The following is a 21,987-nucleotide window of genomic DNA, read 5'->3' as shown; positions in this document are numbered from 1 at the left end:
TTCTGCTCCTTGCCGATTTCTTTTGGTGGTTTGTGGTATATGTGGGCTTAACGTTCCAAAGCTACTGACGCTATTAGGGACGCCATAGTGAAGGGCTTCAGAAATATCTATCACTTAGGATTCTTTAACGTGCACTGACATCGCACAACACACGGACCTCTAGAATTTCGCCTCCATCGAAATTCGACCGCCGCGGCCGGAGTCTAACCAGCGTGGGGTTGTGGTGTAAATGTAAAGGCGGGACTAGCCTGCCGGCAACTGCTCCTCCTGAGTCGCTGATTTAAACCTTTGCATCTCCACCACTGTTCCATAAGGGCAGTGGGCACTAAAAAACAGAGTGCTTTGTTTCTTCTGACGGCGATATTGAAAAGATTCGTTTGGATGTGTCAAATACTGTAACATAATAATGCTTGAGGATCATTTATGAGTATACCTGTGAAATAATTTTCAAGAACCAAGCGCATTGCTTTTCGAACTGATAAATTACTCTTCCGGAGTCTTACATCTCCAACAGTTTTACAATATGGCCATCTAACACTGGATTGCGATTTTAAAATCGGTTTCTTATTCCAGAACTGCATCGAAAGCCTGGATCGGTGGCTCAATGAGTACGGTGACGTCTTTGGGTAAGTGTAAGGTCCAAATTAACAATAAAAACTAATTAGTCGTTCTGTGCACTACATCTTTGTCGCGGCGTGTTTACAGAAGGGAATTGCATCTTGCCTTCTGTGTGTATGTGCTTCTTTTCTTCGCTACTAATTTCTAACAATTATCGCTTGAGGTTTTACTGCTCGGCCGGCGAAGTACATCAGGTCAAACTAGTCACTTATCTCCGTTTTTGTTTTTTCTATCCTAAATTTAACCTAGGTTTTTCCTGGGTGACACCCCATTCGTGGTCACGAAGGATCTGAACATGATAAATGATATCTTTATCACTCAACACAACAAGTTTCAAGCTCGTGGGGTGAGTAGAAGCTTTATTCTCTGCAGCCGCTTTTTATAGCATTCCATGCTTTTCTATCGTGCATCATGCAGAAATTTAAAAACGCCCCTTTTCTGCTTTTGTATTACCGTATGAGGTGTTGTTTGTTCTTCTCATTCATTAGCACAATGGGGAAAAATGAAATAAGGCATAAACCACGCAAGTGTCATGCTTGTGGATACAAATTATGAGAACGAGATTGCGTCTTAGAACAGAAAGAAATACTAGAATGGAAAGCCACATGCGCTTCCGTTGGTTACAGAAAAAAGCCTTTGAATCAGTCACTGGCAATATTTTTAGCTGCGAAGCTAACAGGCTTCAACACCTGATATTCCTAACCACGAACTTCGTTTGCAATGAGACGTGCTAAACCTATCCAGCAATATTATTTAAGCTTCTTCAATTTCCAGTGCCGTTGTGTTGTCGGCAGTTTTGAAGTACAGTCTTAGGTGTTTTTAAAGACGATCACCTCACGATTAGCCTACTCGGGTTAAAGCTATTTAATGCAATTTATTTCGGTAAGAATGCAGGGATAGTTTGGCAAGATTGCAGGGAGAACTGGTTTTTCCCTCAGAAATGCATGACAGAATAGGGCCTAAAGCATGCAGCAAAGCGGGTGACAAATAAGGGTTAGCAAAATAGCTGGAATAAAGGTATACAGTTGAACCCACTGTGCAAGAAATGTCAGCTGTAAATGTGGTATACATCACCACTGGTCTTTTTCTTTTTCTGAACAAAGGCGAGCTCTTCACGAGAAGCATTAAGCCAAGAGGCGGCCGCGGCTGTTTCAGCCTATTTGTTTATGTGCGTTTTTTTGCTCTCAATGCAATGTCTTGTGCACGGTGCGTAAATGAAGGGGAGAATGTGTGCTTCTTGCCAGTCTTCAAAAGTGGTAGCCGTGTACACATACCGCGTGTTATTAGTTTGAACAGCCTTTCTAATCATTCTTTGGTCTTCGTTATAGACGGATTTGCAAAGCTCTTTTTTCTTTTTTCTGCTCAGCGCATGATGAATATCTACGAGATGGACCCACTTTTCGCCAAGTACATCATATTGAGCAAAGGTGTGACATGGAAGACCGCCCGGACCTGCATGGCGCAGTTCTTCACGCCGTCAAAAATGAAAGCGGTAGGCTCATATATTGATTTTTATTTTTTCACCGAATAGTGTATCTTGGAATCTGAAATATTTTGCGAGTGAAAGAGCCGTTTTTTGAACAGCCCAAAATACACTGACGCGGCTGCCCAGCAGCTGTCAGAGTCACCTTGTCTGAAGTCACGCATCTTTTGTCTGCCAGGCATTATTACATCTTGCATTCATCTATAACTAGAGCGACCGATCGCAACAAAACACACTGATTTTATCTCCCCTGTAGGTTCTGCCTCACAGCCACTATTGTAACTTTCTTGCCAGCGTAAAAAACTGACTTCATCACAGATAGGGAAAAGAAAAGATTATTTTGGTTCTCAGGTGAGGTATGCTCTTTGAAGTGGATGGATTTGCTCGGAGAGATGGCACTGGAGGTTACGTGAGGGATCGCCCTTAAAAAATGTTCTATAGACGGTTGATAAACTTCTTGTAGACTCTATTGCTTTCCTACAGATATTTATTTTTGTCTATTCATAGTCTTTAGACTGTCTGTTGACAAAAGTCAGCTAAAATGTATGGCCATTAATCTATAGATTGTCTATAGACTGTCTCTAGCATTTATATTTCCTATAGACTGTTCTCTCGGATTGGTCGATAGACATTCTACAGGCTTTATAGACAGAAGTTTATGGACAGTCTATAGGCTGTCTAAAAAATGTTTGTAAAGGCGGACGCAGCGAGAGTGAGAAACAAAGAATGGTCCAACCCTCGGAGAAATAGGGCACGTTCATCATTACCATCAGCCTAACTAAATCCACTGGGGGAAAAAGGCCCCTCCCATCTAACTCAAATTAACCTCACCCTGTGCTAGCTGCAGCTTACTTAGGGCCTCAAGCTTCCTGATATCATCCGCCGAAGTTCATATCTGTCGCCCTCAGCTGTGCTTTCCCTTCATTAGAATCCACTCCGTTACCTTAAGAGACCATCGGGTATCTTGCCTTCACATTACGTGCTGCGCCCATGCCCATTTCACCTTCGTAATTTCGACTAGGGTATTATTAAATCACGTTTGTTCTCTCAACCATTCTGCTCGTTTTCCTTTGTTTTAATGTCACTCCTATCATCTCTTTTTCATAGCTCGATGCTCTGTTTCGAAAGTTCAGTCCTTTTGATTAGCCTCCATGGTTCTCCTCCATAGTTTGGTGCTTGTAACCATAGGTTAGTGTTAGTACCTCTACCTCTACTGGTAGGGCAGATTGTAGGGCACTAATTCGCGTGCTGTAGTTGGCCGCTGGGTGTGTGGGACGTGAACAAAACGAGCGAAATGGGCGCTAAATTATCGACCTTGTGTATGGTGGTAGTGCCACTGGAAAGGTCTCGGGAATAATTTAAGGCACTCGTCCCTTGCTCGCATGACGGGAAGGACGAACCATAGCTACACCACCCGCAGCACGTCATTACAACTGCCACTGAAAGCCCGCCAAAGCTAGGCGAAAAAGTATGGAACTGGAACTGACCTTTCATGAGCATTTCAATGCATTTAGTTTATTTAAGCTACCGTCAAGGATAACACCTTCAGTCGAGTAGGAGGGGCATGACTCGTGCATGGTGCAATGGTAACTGTACGAACTACGGCGTGATGTGCCGGAAAACTGGATGCGCTATATTTAGAGCGGCAGTTGATTTAGAACACCGGTCATGTAGCTGGGAAAAGTGGATCTGCCTTTTCACAGCAATGAAAGTGTTATGGCCGGGGTGCGATGAAATCTTGGCAACCATCCTCCAGTGGGGCCCATTGACCGCTACCAGATAGGAAGAGAAAAACCATGGCGATTTTGGAATGACGGGAACGATGCCGCGTCACACAATATATGTGAGTGCCTACACTCTAAACTACAATCTACGCCAAATGGGGGTAAAAAGGGACTAAGCTGTCCTCTAGCGCATCCTCCCCTTTTAAAGAAGACTACGCCAGAGGACAACATACTTCTTTCTTGCTCCTTCCTTTTTACAAAGTACTGTAAGTAGCTTTCAGTATTTCCATAAAAATGCTTCATGCAGCATTCAGTCATGCGGACTCCAATTTCTTAGGAGGTCCCAATTTAATTACAGGGCAAACTTTTCTGCTTTGCGCCTGCTTCGATAGATTAGCTGTTCTGGCGTTCGGTTGCTGTGTCCATGGTCTCAGTAGTAGTAACCCTAGCCACGGCGGCCGTGTTTCGAGGGGGGTGAAATGCACAAGCTCCTGTGTGCTGTGCGATATCACGGAATGCTAAGGAACCATATACTGTAGAAAATAATCATCAGCCGTCCACTGCGGCGCATATTATGGTCGATGTGCAGCCTTCAGAATTTAAACCCCTATACCCTATTGTATACCACGTTTCTACTTCCCCGCATGCCCGTACAAATATTTTCTTTCACTTGCCGCTTCTCGTCATCCTTTACTGGAATCAGCTTTCGTAAAAGCATGGCGTCCATCATTGACCACTCCACATTTTTTGCTAGCCTACAATGCTTCTTGAGGCTGTGAATGTCGTCGGAACAGCACATGCCTGCCTGCATTGACGGGTGTATTTGAAATACGAATTATCTGAATTTTTTCCGTATTTTATGACTGCTGGGTGCATTGGAAACTTTTCTTGTTATGCCACTCTGTGAGGCCCGTTCGGGCTTTTAAGGTAACAAAATAAATAGGGAAATGCAAAAATACCCTAATATGTTATGCTATATGCTATGCAATGCCATACCATACCACACCTTGCCATACCAAACTACACCACACCATACCGTACCGTACCATACCTTACCATTTCATGCCGTACCGTATCTTACCCTATCATAGAATATATCGGTAATATATCATATCATGCCATTCAATACCTACTACACCACACTACGCCACACCATGCCATTAAATACTAGGCATACCGTAACCATATCATACTGTGCTATTTCAGACCATACAAGACTCTTAGGTGATCCTCGGTGGATCGTTTGAATGCGTTAGCAGCCAAACGTTCGTTCTATCCGAGGTTGACACACTGAAGTTCATTATATCCCAGGTGATGCACTTAGGTTTTGTGGTATCCGATGTGAACACGCGATTTTCGTTATATCCGAAGTAACACAGGAAAGTTCGTCATGTCTGTTGTGGCACACTCTTAGTTCGGTATTTATGACGTTAGCACACTAATGTTGGTTTTATCTGAAGTGGCATACTACGTTATATCTAGGCCATAGATTTTTTTGGTTTTTGTTTTTAGAAAATTTTGCACTTTCTTCCGTGTTCATTTCAGTACGCAAGATTAGGTTTTCGTTTTGTCTGCGAATATTATTTTAGATAAATGAATTACTGACTTTTCCGGTGATTTAATGCGGAAATTCTGTGTGGTCGAAATAATTTCTGTGCAATCTAGGCATTTTTGTCAGCTTCTACAGTTCTTTTGCCATTAACAAACTTAATTTGCCAGTAATTTTGCACTTGAAGCTGTGCGTGTAGAATGAATTCAATGAGGCGCTAGTTTAATGAGAAAGCCAGCCAAAAACACAAGTGAAAGTTTACTTTTAAGCACTTGGTTGACAATTTTTTTTTTTTTTGGGGGGGGGGGGGTTGTCGCGCTGGGTTGAAACGCTACAGCATCACGTGGTATGGGTGTTGATGGCAGCCATTGAACTGCGGCTGAATCGTCGCAGTATAGCCCTAACATGATACTGTTCATGACGACCATGCACGGTTTCGTGACAGTGTCCAACATGCAGTTGATAAATCCATTTAACCGAATAATTGCTCTAAGCAGGTCATGATAGTGAACAAATCGAGCTTAGCGAAGAGTTGGTGTTTCTTGGTCTACAGAGGGGTGTAAACAAGCGCTAGAATGTCTCAAATCACACAGGCGCGCCTTAACCAAACGTTAACACCGTCTCATCACACCTAGGCTTCCCTACGTAGTTAATTTTCAACTTTGAGTCGAACTTGTGCTCAACCGCCACCTAGCTATGCCTTGCATGCCAAGAATACTCACCATTTATATTCAAGCCTGAATATAAAAAAATTCAAAACGTAGCGGATTTTCCCTGTCGACGGAAGCCCTTCCAGCCATTGGCGTCGGCCATTCTCATGACCCTGCTAGTGCGACAAAGCAGGGAGTGGTAGATGAAAGGGGATTGTCCCTTCCCTCTATGGCTGGGTATAGTCCTCTCTCTACACGTGGCGCCATTCCCCGCATTGTCACGCTAGCAGGGCCTTGAGAATCGACCGACGCCATTGGCTGGAAGGGCTTCCTTCGACGGGGAACAGCCGCTGCGTTCTTGAGTTGTATCCTACAATAGTACAGCAGCTCTTTTGTAGCCAGCCACCGTGGCAGGTAGGCCACCTGCCACTGGCTACTGGCGGAAGGCGCTCGCCATTTCCGCTTACACAGCCTGCTCTAATGCTAACGGATTAATAACATTTTGGGATTTTGTTACACTTCGTGTTTCCGTGCAGTTAATGCCATCGCTGGTGAACGCACAGCAGGTGTTCATCGAAGTGTTGGGCGAGCACGCTGACCGAGGCGCCGAGACGGAAATCAACAGCTTGTGCGAGCGCTTCACCTTCGACGCCATCGGCAAGGTGGCGTATGGCATCGACACGAACGTGCAAAGGAACCCGGAGAACCCGATTTTCAAGAGCGCTCTCGCCGTTCTCCCAAGCCTAAACAGCGGATTATTCTATGAGCTTGGCCGTGAGCATTATCCCTCTCGCTTCAGTCACTGTTTAGGGCTGACGGGGTTTAAACCAGATGCCCCCGTTTTCTTTCCAAATGTCGTTTCTACCCAGAAACCTTGTGACGCAGCACAACGCACAATTTGTTTAGTTGGTGTTAAATGTATGTATTGAACAGCACGAAGAGTGTATGAAAACAACCAGACAACAAAAGGAGAACTATTGGTTAAAAGGGATGGTTGCAGTTTCGCTCAGCTAAGCGTGGTTTAGCGAAATAGTCCCGACGACGTAAATGACTCCGGCCAACTGGCTCCGTCCATAGCGAGGACTGCAGTGCGAATGGCGGGAGAGCGGCGCTGGCTGTTTTTTTTTTTCACCAAACAATGAGTCCCGTGGTTAGTCACGTGGGCGCTGCTGCCAAGGACGCAGTGGGCTCAGTGGTCGGCTCGGCGGTGGCGAGTGACGTGGTCTGTCACGTGACTGCCACACCTTCATCGCTCCTCTATTTGAAGGTCAAATTGCGGCGGCGATAACCCTGGCTTGACTAGGCCAGTAAAGCTTTCAATTTGGTGTGTTTAATAACGGAAAGTTTTACAAAAAATGAGAGCGGATAGTCAGCGCTCGCGTTGCTGTCTCGCTGAGTCCTGGTCTTCGCGCGGTTCATGACGCATCGTCACAGGCCTGTCATGTGTCTACAGCCACTCGGGAGCGTCAGACTAAAGGGCGATTTTTGGTGACTGAAAATGAGAAAGCTCTAACCCCAGTGATGAAGGAGACAGCGGACAAAGCTTTCTCGAAAATGACGTCAGGCTGCCCGAACTGGTTTTGGTGCATTGTTGAATTTTACAGCATTACTGAGCTCCTGAAACTTACTTTTAGGACCTTTAATTTGACATCTTTTATTGAAAGTTTTTTAGAGCGAAAGCTTTACTAGGCAATGTTCACAAGGTCGTGTCCGCAAAAACGTGCCCGCAGCAGTTGTGGGGAACTCAGAAGAGGTAGCGTGAAACGAGTGGTTGTAATCGAAAGAGGTTGATGTGAGCATGCTGTGCAAGCAAGAATTTTCGAAATCGAATGAAAAGTTAATTAGATTGGTTTTATGGTTTTATGAGAGTTTAACGTCCCAAAGCAACTGAGGCTATGAGGGACGCCGTAGTGAAGGGATCCGGAAATTTCGACCACCTGGGGTTCTTTAACGCGCACTGACATCGCAACAGTACACAGGCCTCTATAATTTCGCCTCCATCAAAATTGTACCGCCGCGGTCGGGATCGAACCCACGTCTTTCGGGCCAGCAGCCGAGCGCCATAACCACTCAGCCACCGCGGCGGCTAAAAGTTAATTAGAATAAAAAATGTGCAAAAAAGGGCGAGGCCAAAGCAAAAGTGACACCAAATTTGAAAACTCCGGAAGTGTGGGACCACATGCCCGGAAGTGTATGCGGAGCCAACGCGTGTGCGCTAAATTTGAACACCCGAAATGAATACTGAGATGAAACGAGGGAAAATGCGCAGTTATCCGAAATCTGACCAATTAATTTAAATTAATGAATAATCAAAAGTGTTAAGCGGGAAATAAGATTAATTATTGAAGATATAATTGTGAATTAAGAGGATAATAGTGATTTAAAGTTAATTAAAGTTGACGTAATGGTGTAACGGTGCGGTGCGGAGCGATGCCACGCCAAACGTGAATTCAGTATATGGCCCCATCCGCTTCGAAGCGTCGCTCCGACGCCATTGCCTGTTTCGAGAAGTGACGTCACGATCACGTGAGAGACACGGAGCGACGCCGCACCAAAAAGAACTTCAAAAGAGTTTATGGCCCCTTCTGCTTCGGCGCGCCGCTTGTACGCCAGTCGCTCTCTCGCCGTAGCCGCGTGCAGATGCTGTGTTCGTGTGCTGATGCCGTGGTGCGCGTTGTGAGGGCGTGCGCCCTCATATTTAAGCAGTCTCTAATGTATAGTGTAGCTTCTACATCTTGACCATACGTAAAGAGAGGCAAAGAGAATCAAAGAGAAATAAAGAGAGGCGATGAGTGCCGAGGAGGCGACAATGCTTTCGCGCTACTCCAGTGCGGGTTGCCGCAGTGATCTCAAATTATTCCTTCTAGTGCGGGACGTGCTCTCTCTTTGCAAGTGAGCAGGTGAGCAGTGGCAGGTGTGCAGGTGAGCAGTGGCGCATTGCCATAAGGCAAGTGCTATGGCAGGTGTTGCCATCGGTGAGACTTTGGTTGCGGCCAAATTTGCTCTTTCCGAGCAGCCTTTTACGATTAAATCGGCTGCCGTCTCAGACGGTGGGCAGGTTGCCCACCATCAGGTGGGCAGGCGAGCAGCCTGCCGCGATACTTTCTTCAGACAGACAGACAGACAGACAGACAGACAGACAGACAGACAGACAGACAGACAGACAGACAGACAGACAGACAGTTTTGCAGACAGACAGACAGACAGTTTTGCAGACAGACAGTTTTGCAGACAGACAGACAGACAGACAGACAGACAGACAGACAGACAGACAGACAGACAGACAGACAGACAGACAGACAGACAGACAGACAGACGGACGGACAGACAGACAGACAGACAGACAGACAGACAGACAGACAGACAGACAGACGGACGGACGGACGGACGGACGGACGGACGGACGGACGGACGGACGGACGGACGGACGGACGGACGGGTGGGCGGGCGGGCGGGCAGGCAGGCAGGCAGGCAGGCAGGCAGGCAGGCAGGCGGATGGGCGGATGAAGGACGGATGGACGGACAGGCAGACAGATGGGAGGACAGACAGACAGTGTCAGCGCCCTAATGCGGGGAATGGCCACTATAAGTGGTTGCGCTCTAAATCTTTTTCTCAAAAATAATCGAAAATGCTTCTCAGCATTTCTGCCAAAATCGGCTCGCACTACTGTCTGTACTTTTCGGATTATTGAATATTTTATGTTTTTGTGCGTTAATTATGGATCAGGCTGTATGTAAATATGCTAGAAAATATTTGCAGTTCATGTAAAACACCGTAGTAACTTCCTATATGCTTAATGTCGCAGTTGTCTGTTGCTCGGCAGTGTAATAATATATAACCAGTGTCTGGGAGCCAATGAAGGCAGAGTGCAAAAGCAGGCTTAAATATTAACATAACCAAAGGAGGTAATATCAGTCACCTTGGAAAAATAAAAAAAAAATATGTCGTTGAAAGAGAGATACTGGAGGTTCTAAAAATGACTTCTACGTGAGACAAGTAGCAGCGACAGATCTGGGGTACATCTTCAGTTGTAATCAGCGCTGGAAGAAACATTTCTTGCGGTGGTATTGTTTTCGTACCACAAAATAGTGTTGAAACATGGCCGTTAAATATATGGCGTAAAAGAAAGTTGAAATTGGCGGAAAATGGTAGGAAAAGGCAAATACTATCCAACTTCAAGAAATCAGTAAACAGCACCGTTCCGTTAAGAGACATGCTCCTATAGACTACTAGAGAAATTGGCTAGCGCAACATATGTACAGCCGAAATGTGCATACTGATGCAGTTTTAGTACACTAATGTAGATGACAACGAAATGCAGCGAACGAAAAGCATAAAAATTATAACTTGTCCTCATATATAATTCAGTAGACTGGTATGTGTTTCCTTATGTATAGTTAAGTGACTGTTTGTCAGCCGTAAACGCAAACCAGTTTTACTAGCGTTTGCGTCCTATTTTGACAGAAACGTTTTTGGGCCGCAGCATCATAATGTCATTGTGGGGAACAAATATGTTATAATACATGCTCTGAGCAATAGCGCAGCGTGCTCTAGCAACAGCCGGAAGTGTGTTCATGTATATGCATGCTTATTGTTTCTGTAATAGCGTGATACACTGCAACCCATTTCCTTAGTGCTGATTTTGCTTCGCTACCATTGTGAAAGCGTTACGGCCGATAAATTATCAAACTGTTAATATTTCCAGAAAATTTCTGCCACTGGTCGTGGCTACTCAAGGCTCCTCTGAAGCTGATGCAGTCCATATACAAGAACCCCTTCGCCGATCTCACCAGGAAAGCAGGAGACGTGATTCAGTACAGGCGAAAGAATCCGCAGGTGCGTTAGCCCCCAAATTTTGCATCTAAAGTGGCGAGAAGCGTGAATTTGAAGAAAGGTAGAGATATAGGAAGAAGGAAAGCCGCAATGGTTAACTAGGAGACGGTTGCGGTTGGCAACTCGGCATGTGGGGAAAGTGAAGAGAGGTTATGACGGGAAAATAGCAAAAAAGAGTGTGTTAAATATGTCGTAGGAGGTCTCAAACGGATGTCTAAAAAGCAAAACAAATTATAAAATAGCACAGCAACATAACATAAACCAAGACCGCAGGACCTCAGCAAAGAATCACCCGGGAAACCTCTCCTCAATGCCAGCCATTTCCCTCGGTTCCCAAAGAGACCCCTTTGGACGACTTTGTTCTTTCAGTAGTCGCCATGTGGCGCCACGCACGGGAAACTGTGGCGTACGTCACAGCTATAGTGAACTAGAATACCTTCTAGTTCACTATAGTCACAGCATACACTTCTAGCTTGACTGCCGAATAATCCTTTGGAGCGCCGCTTCACGAAGGAGAAGATCAACCTTACCAGGTCACACAATCAAAGCGCTCCATGCGGCAGAGTAGGAGTTAAAATTAGTGTTCTTCCTCAAGATGGCGGGTGGCGTGATGCAGTCCATCAATCAGCGTGTCAAACGCCGCACCCCCCTGCACTCACCCAGTCTAATCCAGCAATCATAGTGCGCCATGCCGGGCCCCATCGCCGCTTTCCACAACCCTCGACACTGACTGGCAGTCGCGGTTTCCTCCTCGCCATTCATCGCCTCCCACTGACTCACCCTCTCCCTCCTTTTGCTTTTCTCTTCCTGCCATGCTTCTTCGCTTTTCATTTTGCCTCCCCTCCCTCCAGGCTTCACACGCAGGACAATGCCGCACCGTTTTTCCCTTAATGTGGGTTCTAATACTAACACTAAAATCTGGCCAGAATCTTCTCGAGTTATGCCGTTAGTTTTAGGGCTCTCTCTATGTTTCATTGCCCGTGAGGAGCAGGCAGCAAGGCTGGCAAGTGGGACAACGGAAGAAAGCGTGGAGTGTGACAGTGGTTGATTTGCCGAAACCCGCTGATTCGGCTGGCATTGAAATACAAGAGGCGCTGCCAGCAGCATGCTATATAGAATTAATTGTTTCCTAGTAAGTTATTCGGTGTTGTTTCCTGAATGTGCGATGATAGCTCAGTATTTTTTCCAGGTGCGATTACCTGATATGGCACAAATCCTCCTGGACGGTCTGGTGGGCAAAAGCGACTCCGACACAGCAAAGTGCAACGATGAGAACAGCTTGGGTATGCAGCGCTTTTCGCCAATACAATGGCCCGTCATTGTACTTCTTGTTATGATCTTCAGGCGCTCATGTAAACGTAAGCGTCCATCTCGATTTGAGCTGAGAAACGACGTTGCTAGCGCACCATCTCTGTGAAGATTTGCACGCTCAAAGAGCAGATACTCGGTAGCGGTTGGAGGCGTTTGTCGTCACGAAAAAATCTCGAGGAAAAACAACTGATGAGAGTGGAAGGGACAACGCCCTTTAGAGGCAAAGGATAGACAGTTCATGCGAAAAATCAGCTCTCACAGTGCTTGCATCTTTTCTGTGTGGCTGAGATTACCGCTTAAAACCGCAAACAACTGACAACGAACGGGGTGCCCGAAACCTCATTTCTGACCCTACTGATCTTTGTAAGCAGGGTCACACTGAGAGGACATTAAGTATCGAGGCCCTCTTTGGTCTTCCTTGCCTGTATTCGAACGTGAGAAATGAGGGCGGCTCAGCGGTATATACTTATAACCGCACTGCGAAAGCAAGGAAACCCGCGGCTAATTTCTGTGACGAGTGGTACGAGTAACTTTCTGCGCACCAACGCGCGCCTACTGTGTTACGGCTTGAAGTATTTGTGCAAGTACCCACGCCGGTGGCTCAGTGGCTATGGGGTTCGGCAAATGATCCCAAGGTCGGGGGATCGAATCCCGGCCGCGGCAGGCGCATATCGACGGAGGGCAAATGCAAAACGCTTCTGTGCTGCGCGTGTGAACTGACGGTAATGAATACCAGGTGATTTAAATCAATCCGGAGCCCTCCCTACGGCGTGGATCGGGACGTTAAACGTGGTGTTGCGAACGTAAGCAACCTACGTCTCACAAGCGCCACAGATGGCAGTGCCTGTCATTGCAGGGCAGAGGCGCATCGCTTAACCATTTCACCAATGCGCCACGAGGGGTATGAGGAATCGCAGAGATCTATGAATGTATACTAGAGAATGAGTGATGTCATGGCGTTAAAAGAAGATGACGAGAACGAAGATGCCACGAAGTAAAAATAAAACAAATGAAAAAGAAACCGGTGTATGGCCAATCAGTGTAGTTCGTAACGACGATCCCTCACGCATTGCCTTCGTGTCGCTCAAGTGAGTGCCACTGAGTTGTTCTTTGTTTAGAAATGCGCACTGAATTGTGTTTTTAGAGAGAAAATATTGCATCGAGGAGTTTATGCAAAATACATAGAATATTGCATTCTCAAACTCTGTGAAAAATATTGCATCTAGGAGTTTATGCAAAACATATAGAATATTGCATTCTCGAACTATGTTACAAAGAACGGATTTTTGCTCCATTTCATCGTGTTAGAAATTTACGTCATTGTGATGTAAACCCTCAAGTTATTGTTATACAAGTATGAATAAGGAGAAAGAGAAAGCTGGGGGGCCTCCTTAACCTCGGTCTCAAAGAAGAAACTGTGATAGCATTTGCGCTGCCTGCTATGGAATCTACAAAGAGCGTTTAATGTTGTTTATGCGATGAAATTTTGCGTCGTTTCCTCAATTTCAGTGTCTTGCGTGTTCGCAGTACAACTTAGCTACCATCCGCGGCCACTCTTCAACGGCAAGCTGCCAAAGCAGGCCTTAGAGATAGTGGGATGGAACACTGACCACATACACATTTTTTGCGGGCGGGCCAAGTTCCAAATTTTGGGGTGCTCAGGCTTTCAAATTTGGCGGTGCTTTATGATTATTCTTCAAAAGATAAACCAGCCAAAATACAAGGACAGAGAATAGACGAGGCACACACGTCAGCTGTTGTAGGTTGGTGACTGGACGCATGTGGCTCGTCCAGCTGACGTGTGTGCCTCGTCTATTCTCAGTCCTCGTCTTTTGGCTGGTTTATCTCTCAAGACTATGTAGCAACTAAACCAGAATTCAACTCTCCCTATGATTAGCCCACTGGTGGTGCCGCGATGTTGATGACGTTATGACCCTCTTAATCGCATTCATAAATCGCGGGAAGTGTTCGTACCGCTACTGGCGCAATGGTGCAGCAGTGAAGCGATGCGCTACTGCTTCTGCAGGAGGTGGCTGTTTCGGATATTGCCACCGGTGCAGCTTGTGAGACTCAGGTTGAGCTTCCCAAGTTCCTGTAAGGATCGTCGGTAAGGCGACGGCGGACAGGTGACGATTGCATTGAATTTATTTGAATGAATTTCACTGCCTCCTGCTGTGGTGGGTAGGTTGCCCACAGCTTTGTGGGTTGGTTGCAACGGGCCATGGTGCCTAGGTTGTGATGACGTCGGAAGTTAACATGACCTCTCCCGACCAATGATTAATTTAGCTGTCACCGGTGGGTAGATAGCCATCTGCCATGGTGGGCACGTTGTGCTTACGTCACAGCGCCACGTGGCTTCTCGATCATTCAGGGTATTTCGCGAGAGAGAAGCCAGATAATTTCTGAGATAAGTTAAATGCCATCGCATTAATAACAAAGAAATTGGGTTGCGTGAAAGCACCCTTAGGATGCTAAAAATACACCCAATCAGCACAAGAAATTGGCCCAGTATTGATGGTTTCACACTTGTCCTTTGTTGGACCAGCATTTGTCAATACATTTCCAATATTGGACCGATTACCTGTGCTGCTTGAGTAAATATGCTTGCTGCAAATAATTTATTCTGCTTGTATGAAGTAGCCAATTATGATGATTACGGATTTTCATGGCGCAAGGGCGTCTGTGGCCGAAGAGCGCCATGGCACAAGGTATTATCCACTTCTCAAGGAGAGGTCAAAGACCCATTTCCCAAGCAATTCACGCCTTATAAGCCGAGCGCCAGACCAGGGGAAAGCTCGTACCCAATGCATCACCGGTGGGTAGCCGGCCGCACTGGGGATCGAATCCCGCACCTCCCGCATGCGAAGCGGATGCTCAACCGCACGGCCACAGCTACCGTGCTTGTATGAACATGACAAAGAATATGCAAAGGTTTTTACTCAACCAATGCCAAAACGTCACTGCAACGAAACGAGCTTTGACTTTTGTGTTGGCTTTAGTTCGCGTTTTTTGGTTCACGCCTAATTTTTTGGTTCGTGCTTAATATACGTCACTGTGGTTTACACCTACAGTCTTTACTGCGAGGACAAGTACGCACCGTCAAGAAAGAACAGCACTCGTGGGCCGACTTTAGGTTTTTCTGGTCTTGGGAAAATCATTCGAAGAGTATTAGTCCTATTAATAAGTTGAACTCTAATTACCTTCTTCTTGGCAGCTTCGGAAATGAGAAGTTCTTAGATCCGAAGCTAACGAGCACATGGAATGGGAGGCGTTCATTTAAACCTTAAGTTCGACATACCTGGGTTTCTAAAGGAATGTGCGCAGTAGTAGCGATTCTTTATGTACTTTCAATGCTGTTCAATCCACTTAGGAATATAAGCATTTTGGACGCCTCTGTTCGTTCATTTGGAGCTCTAAGGTGTCACATATGATAACGGCTGCCTTACACAGTAGCGCTATCTTCTCTCATGGGCTTCAGAATGTTCTGTAAAGCACTGAAAGCTTCATGCAAAAATATGCAAAGAATACGTAAAGAATTGCCTACCCATTTTTTTTTCTGGCATGGCGATAGTTCCATAGTGCTGCTTCTACCATTGCACTCACGGAGCTGGCATGAAGATTATAGAATGGGACAGTGAGAAGGGTAATTAATAGGAAAGGATTTGTTGGTCGAAACCACGTTCTCTGAACGGCGTGGATATAAGCGAAGGGCTTGTAGTGATATCTTATATGAGATATCAGTGGCTTCTGCAACATCTTCTGTCTCTGAATAGCCTTATATTTGCACTTTGTTCTCATTTTTATTTTTGCCCGCAGATGAAATACCAGAGGAAACGATGAACCAGCTGGCTTCAAACTGCATGAGTGTCTTTCTAGGAGGGTGAGCATTCTTTAAGTGTCAGTGCAAACTGAAACGATTAAGCAGCAGATATTGCTCCTCTGGCTTCAAGAGAGGCTGTTTCTTGAACGGTTTCATTTAGCTTTTCTTTTTGTGTCAGGAATTTACAGGAGAAATATTGGTGCGAAGAGTTTGAAAGACAGAGTGAATCGGAAATACTAGGAAAACTAACGACTTTAAATCGCGATTTAAGTTATTTCATGCGTATTATCGTTGTGCAATCGGCATTGATAAGGTAAAAATTTACTACTGTTGTCTATCTATCACAACGCGTCGACTAAATGTTCAAGTTACGGAACATAGCATGCAAGCCTGATGTAGTTTTTCCTTTTCTACCAAGAAGCACCAACGACTAGAAATGCGTTCAAGCACTGTAATATTATGTGTAAGGGTGTTTAGTTTTCTAGTTACAATGTCCACTTTTAACTAATCCTGTGCTATGAGCATTTCTGTGACGGCTGCGTTCGTGTTTTTTGCCATTCATAATTGGTAGTTAGTGATTAGCTGTGTGGCTGAAGCGGCTTATGTCATCTCTCTTCTCTTTTTCTATACCCTGCTCCCCTGCAGTGCCTGTTGGTGCTTTGGGTAATTAAATAATGAGTTAAATACTTTAAACTCGCGATTGTCTTTAACCCGAAATGCTGTCTATTTTTACAAGTGTAAATCAGCGCAATTGAAAGCTTTACATATACTGAGATTTGGTTCCATGAACGCAAGCGCAAGGTGCTCGTCATAAACTGGTCATTGGTACCGGTCATTGTTTTTGCAATCCCAGGTACGACACAACAAGATTAGTCATGACATTCTGGTTTTATCTAATGGGAAGACATCCGGAGATTCAGGAGAAAATGAGACATGAGGTGATTGAAGCGTTCAAAAAGGAGGTGAGTTCAGGTTTCAAGGTTTTCTTTCGCGCTCAAGAAAATAAACTCGCCATTAATGGGCTACAAATCCACAGCCAAAAAAGGAGCCTGGACATTTTCGAATGCGCAGTTGAAATATTCCACTTTTGGAATGAAACAGCGGTAAATAAAGTCTGTAGCGATATGCCTGTATGACACTATTGAATATAGGCATACACAGGAAATAGGCTTGCAGAAAGCGCAACTTTTTTTAGAACTTAGAAATTTCTGCCGTTGTGTTGAAAATTGAAAAAAAAATTGGAGAAAGGCGGAGCCAATAATTAAAATACATAATCACTTTTGATGCACGTGCACCCGTTGAGGTTCGAATATGAACATTCTAATGTTTTTCGAGGAGGCAATTATTTTCTCGCAGATAGCCAAACACACAGCTTAGTGATTGGTGCTGATGCAAAAAGCGAGGCGAGAGACTAAATTGCACTTTTAGTGAGATTTCAGTAAGTGCGCCGGTTTTAATAATTCTATTTCCCTGAATCTTTTTTTTCTTCATTGAGCAAGCGAAGCGGCGCGAGTGTATGCAATGTCATTAAGCACTGATTTGGCATACACAAGTAGACAGGATATTGTTAAAAGGACAGTAGTAACTGCATATTACGTTAACTGACATGACCTACCGAAAACATAGTTTGGTACAGTACAGCTCTTCGTCAGTTGCTTTTACACCTCTCACGTTTCTGGGTTGGTAGAGAATCTAATAATAATAATAATAATTGGTTTTCGAGGAAAGGAAATGGCGCAGTATCTGTCTCATATATCGTTGGACACCTGAACCGCGCCGTAAGGGAAGGGATAAAGGAGGGAGTGAAAGAATAAAGGAAGAAGAGGTGTCGTAGTGGAGGGCTCCGGAATAATTTCGACCACCTGGGGATCTTTAACGTGCACTGACATCGCACAGCGCACGGGCGCCTTAGCATTTTGCCTCCATAAAAACGCAGCCGCCGCGGTCGGATTCGAACCCGGGAACTCCGGATCAGTAGTCGAGCGCCCTAACCACTGAGCCACTGCGGCGGGTGGTGGAGAATCTCTCCATGTTCACTAAGTTTGTGCATCTAGGCACACGTCGCATGAGTAGAGGAGAAATTGCACGGTCCACTTGGTATTAGGTTTGAAGACCCATGAATACAATGCATGGTACAGTTCTCACATACTGAGCTCCTTATCTCGTTTCTCTGATTGCTTTCGCGACGTCAGTATGGGAGCTTTCCACCGCTTTTGACGCGTTCCGCAGACACCAGCCAGAATTAAACTGCTTGGTTAAATAAAGGCAGTAAAATAATTTTTCGATTAATACGTATTAAGGGTAGAGCGATGCGCCGATGTTTCCAGTGAACAACCTGCGTAATTTGCGAGTATTTTTGTTCTTTTATTTCAGGGAGACCAACTATCCTACCAAACGCTTACAACACTTCCGTACACAAGCCAAGTTATCTCGGAGACCATGCGGATGTATCCCCCCTTGCTAACGTGAGTATCTGTGCGGACGCTGTACCTAACATTTCTTTCTTGAAAGTCGTCGGCATAATAACTGCTTTTAGGGGAAAATATCAGTGTATTTTGAGGCCAATGAAAAGGCTTGAACTTAAATTCAGGCTCGCGCAGAGAGCTATCAGGAGTAAAAACGACAGTTGCACCGTTAGCACGTATGAAGAAAGCAGAGTGGGTTAGGCTTTAAAAAAATTCTATTTCTTCTTCTAGAGTCTATAGAGCCTATAGACTTTCTATAGACAAACTGTAAAGAAGTCTATATTCAATACAAAGCCTATAGACAGTCTATAGGCAATCTATAGAATTATAGCCATACGCTTTTAGTAGAATTTTGTCTATAAACGGTGTATTGACTATGTATAGACAAAAAGAAATACCTATAGGAAGGCAATAGAGGTCATAAGAAGTCTATAGACTGTTTATAAACCATTTTTATTTGATGGAACAAACGCGGCTTAAATATGTCATAGAAATGCAAAAAAGTGCATTGTTAGGGTATGTAACACGAAAGCAAAATAACCAATGAGTGTTTAGGGTAAATAATTGAGTGTATCAGTAAACAAGCGTTGCGGGGAACGGCAGAGAATAGGTGGGCGAATAAAATGGTAGAGGCCTTGGGCTGCAATGGACGTAGTTAGGCTTGTAGCGCCCTCCTTTGGCCGCGCATGGAACACGGCTAAGGCGTGCCGCACGAGAAATAAAATAAAGACTGCAGGTTGCTGTGGCACGTGAAGTCACGCCAGGCTGTTCTATTCTTGACTAGATCCGAGTCAACTGCTCGTTCCTTGGCTCCTGAGGTATAAGCCTACTACAGGCTGATGATGTCCGCTAGCGACAAGCAAGGTGGAAAAGATGGTAGAAGGGACGCTCTAGATGTACGCTATAAATTATTATTTTCTGAATGAGCATGAACCAATTTGTTAGCTGACTAGAAGGCCTCATCAGATTTATGTGACTGATGCGCCCTCGACTTGAGAATGCTCTTCATAGCATGGCTTTCGCGTCGGAGTGCCTGAGATAGCTCAAGTGCTTCGCTGGCATTTACCCAGATTTCCTAATAAGTTGAGAGGTAAAAACAGCATGACGTTGAAAGAAAAACGTTTGGTGCATCAATGCATTAGTTACCAGCCCTACGCTGACAAAGACGGTCATTTTAGCTTTGCCGCAATCGCCCCACATCTCGAAAGCATAACCCTTGTGCTTAGAGGTTATTGCCAAGTGTTATGGGTTTAATTAACCTCCGTTTCGATGAGAAGTTTCTAATGTTTTTTAATAACAAATTTCTGCTCGATTTATAGAAGCAAGGCTCATTACACAGACGCCCTCATTTTGACCGAACGCTTGCATAAGTTGGTTGGTTAGGCAGGGCTTAACGTTCCAAAGCGACTCAAAATATGAGGGACGCCGTAGTGAAGGGCTCCGGAAATTTCGACCAGCTGGGGTTCCTTAACGTGCACTCACATCGCCCAGTACATGGGCCTCTCGAATATCGCCTCCATAGAAATTCGACCGCCGCGGCCGGGATCGAACCCGCGTCTTTCGGGTCAGCAGCCGAACGCCGTAACCACTGAGCCACTGCGGCGGCATACTCTCGCATAGATTGCGACCATTATTACAAAGCTAACACTTACTATTTCTAAAAAAAGACCACAGAGAAGCGCTGTCCATTTCATGTATTCGAAATGTAATTGTGCATGCTCAGTACTAAAGATAATGCAGAATAGTAGTAATATGCCTCGGCAGTCCAGACCGAAGTTTATGCATCAAATTTTTCTGCTTAATTCTGAACCACAAATTACCGCTTTGCCCTCGACCTTGTTTGACGCCTATCATAACACGTCAAACTCATCATGCAATACCAATATGCCCAAATTGCCACGCTAGTCCCTCTTAACGTCTCTCATTAACGCCGTACATTACCAGAGCCTTCTTGTTTCCACAAATTGCAATCGACCAGCTTGCGTGCTTGCTAGCATCGTTGACTAGCCTTAATTGAATCCTATGTTTAAATTTTAAGTCGTCTGGTATCAAGCCGTCATTTATTGCGTTCATTTGACTTCTGAGATTTTTTTTCTCTTGCCTCAAAGACGCTACCTTGCTTCACTGGTATTTTGTTTTGCGGTGTTCATCTTTTTTTCATGTCCCGTGAATTTATGTTGTGCCAACCCATCTGTTGAATTTTTATGCTTTTGCGTATGATACTTCCACTTCGTCTTCTTCCCTACAGTATCATGTAAATAAATGAATAAAATATTGCGTGTTTCGCAGATTCACATCTCGCTGTGCTGATGAAGACTACCGCTACGGCACGTATCTCATCAAGAAAGGAACTTCGGTGATGGTGCCCACTTACCAGCTCCACCATGACCCTCAGTACTGGACTGAACCAGCACAATTTAACCCCGATAGGCAAGTGTTTTCTTGTTTTCGGAATTTTTTTGAATAAGAATAAATGGGGGCGCCTCTCATTTCAAAGCGGGCATTCATCATGAATAAGCGCCCGCAAACAGCTGCAATAAGCCAGTAGTCAAGACCCCAAGGTTCCGCGAAATGGCTTCTGCAGTTGCAGCCATTAATAAAACGCCGTAGTTGGGATCGAGGTGGTTATGATCACAGCCACCAACATCAGTAATGAAAAACCTCCACGTGCTAGTGTTTTGCACAAACGGAATATTCCTTCTAGATCTGTGCAATTGTTGTCGCTATGTGACGACGTGCACCTTTTTAACTATTACTGTTAGTCTCCTTATTTATTCAGAGCTGTGTAGCGCACCGTAAGTATTATCCATATAAGTTTCTAGAATTTCAAAAACGCAGTTACCCTCGGCGCTGTGGCCAAACAAATTTTGGTTATTTTTAAATGTTTAATGCTCTTGAGGGGTTGCTTTGCCTGAAAGCTTTTCGAAAGCGCATGTATATTGGCGCAACGTAGGCAAAATGTGTCGGGCTAGAGCGCCGAGGGTAACTCCGTTTTAGGCATTATAGAAAGTGATATGGATACTACTTACAGTGGGCTAACCGCCTTTTAGTGATGAACGAGATTGAATTAAATAGTTAAAACGTTCTCTATTAAATATACTTAACCAATCTACTGGTTAGCACGTCTCAGCTTTATTCTGGTGCGCTAAACCACTGGCAATTCTATGCAGAAAAAGCTCTCTTGTAACTAAAAAAACTTATTTTTAAAATTTGCATAACATTTTAGACGAGACACTCGGTATGACTGGATTATTTTCTATACGTCCAGAGATCATGCCCGGCAGATGTGAAAAATCGACACAGAGAGGAAAACAGTTAAAAGTCATTATTATAAAAACTTCGAAATCCCGCATTTTGTCCCCCGAAACCATGCAGCCGTGCACGGAGCAAAACGAGACACTTTTCGAAAAACCAGATAATACTTAGTGCTTATTTTCCATTTAAAGTGTCATTCTTTGTAGAGTTCGTGCTGCAATAAGTACTGTGCGTTATAGCTGCGCCTTGTGGCTTATTAGAGGCGAGGTGCATTGTGA

At 44.9% G+C, this 21,987-nt stretch overlaps 1 protein-coding gene across 1 annotated transcript in view; it reads left to right on the top strand.

Moving 5' to 3' along the window:
• The window catches only part of LOC144101732 (putative cytochrome P450 6a13), a 40,510-nt gene that overhangs the window by 16,586 nt on the left and 1,937 nt on the right, over window positions 1–21,987 (top strand). The window contains exons 3-12 of the mRNA XM_077634864.1: window positions 574–626; window positions 868–964; window positions 1,985–2,110; window positions 6,561–6,798; window positions 10,731–10,861; window positions 12,048–12,173; window positions 16,000–16,049; window positions 16,843–16,951; window positions 18,363–18,454; window positions 20,744–20,884. Of these exons, the coding sequence (XP_077490990.1) occupies window positions 574–626; window positions 868–964; window positions 1,985–2,110; window positions 6,561–6,798; window positions 10,731–10,861; window positions 12,048–12,173; window positions 16,000–16,049; window positions 16,843–16,951; window positions 18,363–18,454; window positions 20,744–20,884 (1,163 nt within the window). The remainder of the gene's footprint in view (window positions 1–573; window positions 627–867; window positions 965–1,984; window positions 2,111–6,560; window positions 6,799–10,730; window positions 10,862–12,047; window positions 12,174–15,999; window positions 16,050–16,842; window positions 16,952–18,362; window positions 18,455–20,743; window positions 20,885–21,987) is intronic.

Source organism: Amblyomma americanum, chromosome 8 (genome assembly GCF_052857255.1).
Source record: "Amblyomma americanum isolate KBUSLIRL-KWMA chromosome 8, ASM5285725v1, whole genome shotgun sequence".
Classification (NCBI taxonomy): domain Eukaryota; kingdom Metazoa; phylum Arthropoda; class Arachnida; order Ixodida; family Ixodidae; genus Amblyomma; species Amblyomma americanum.
Note: the sequence above shows the minus strand (reverse complement) of the source record. Positions and strands in the feature narration are given on the sequence as shown.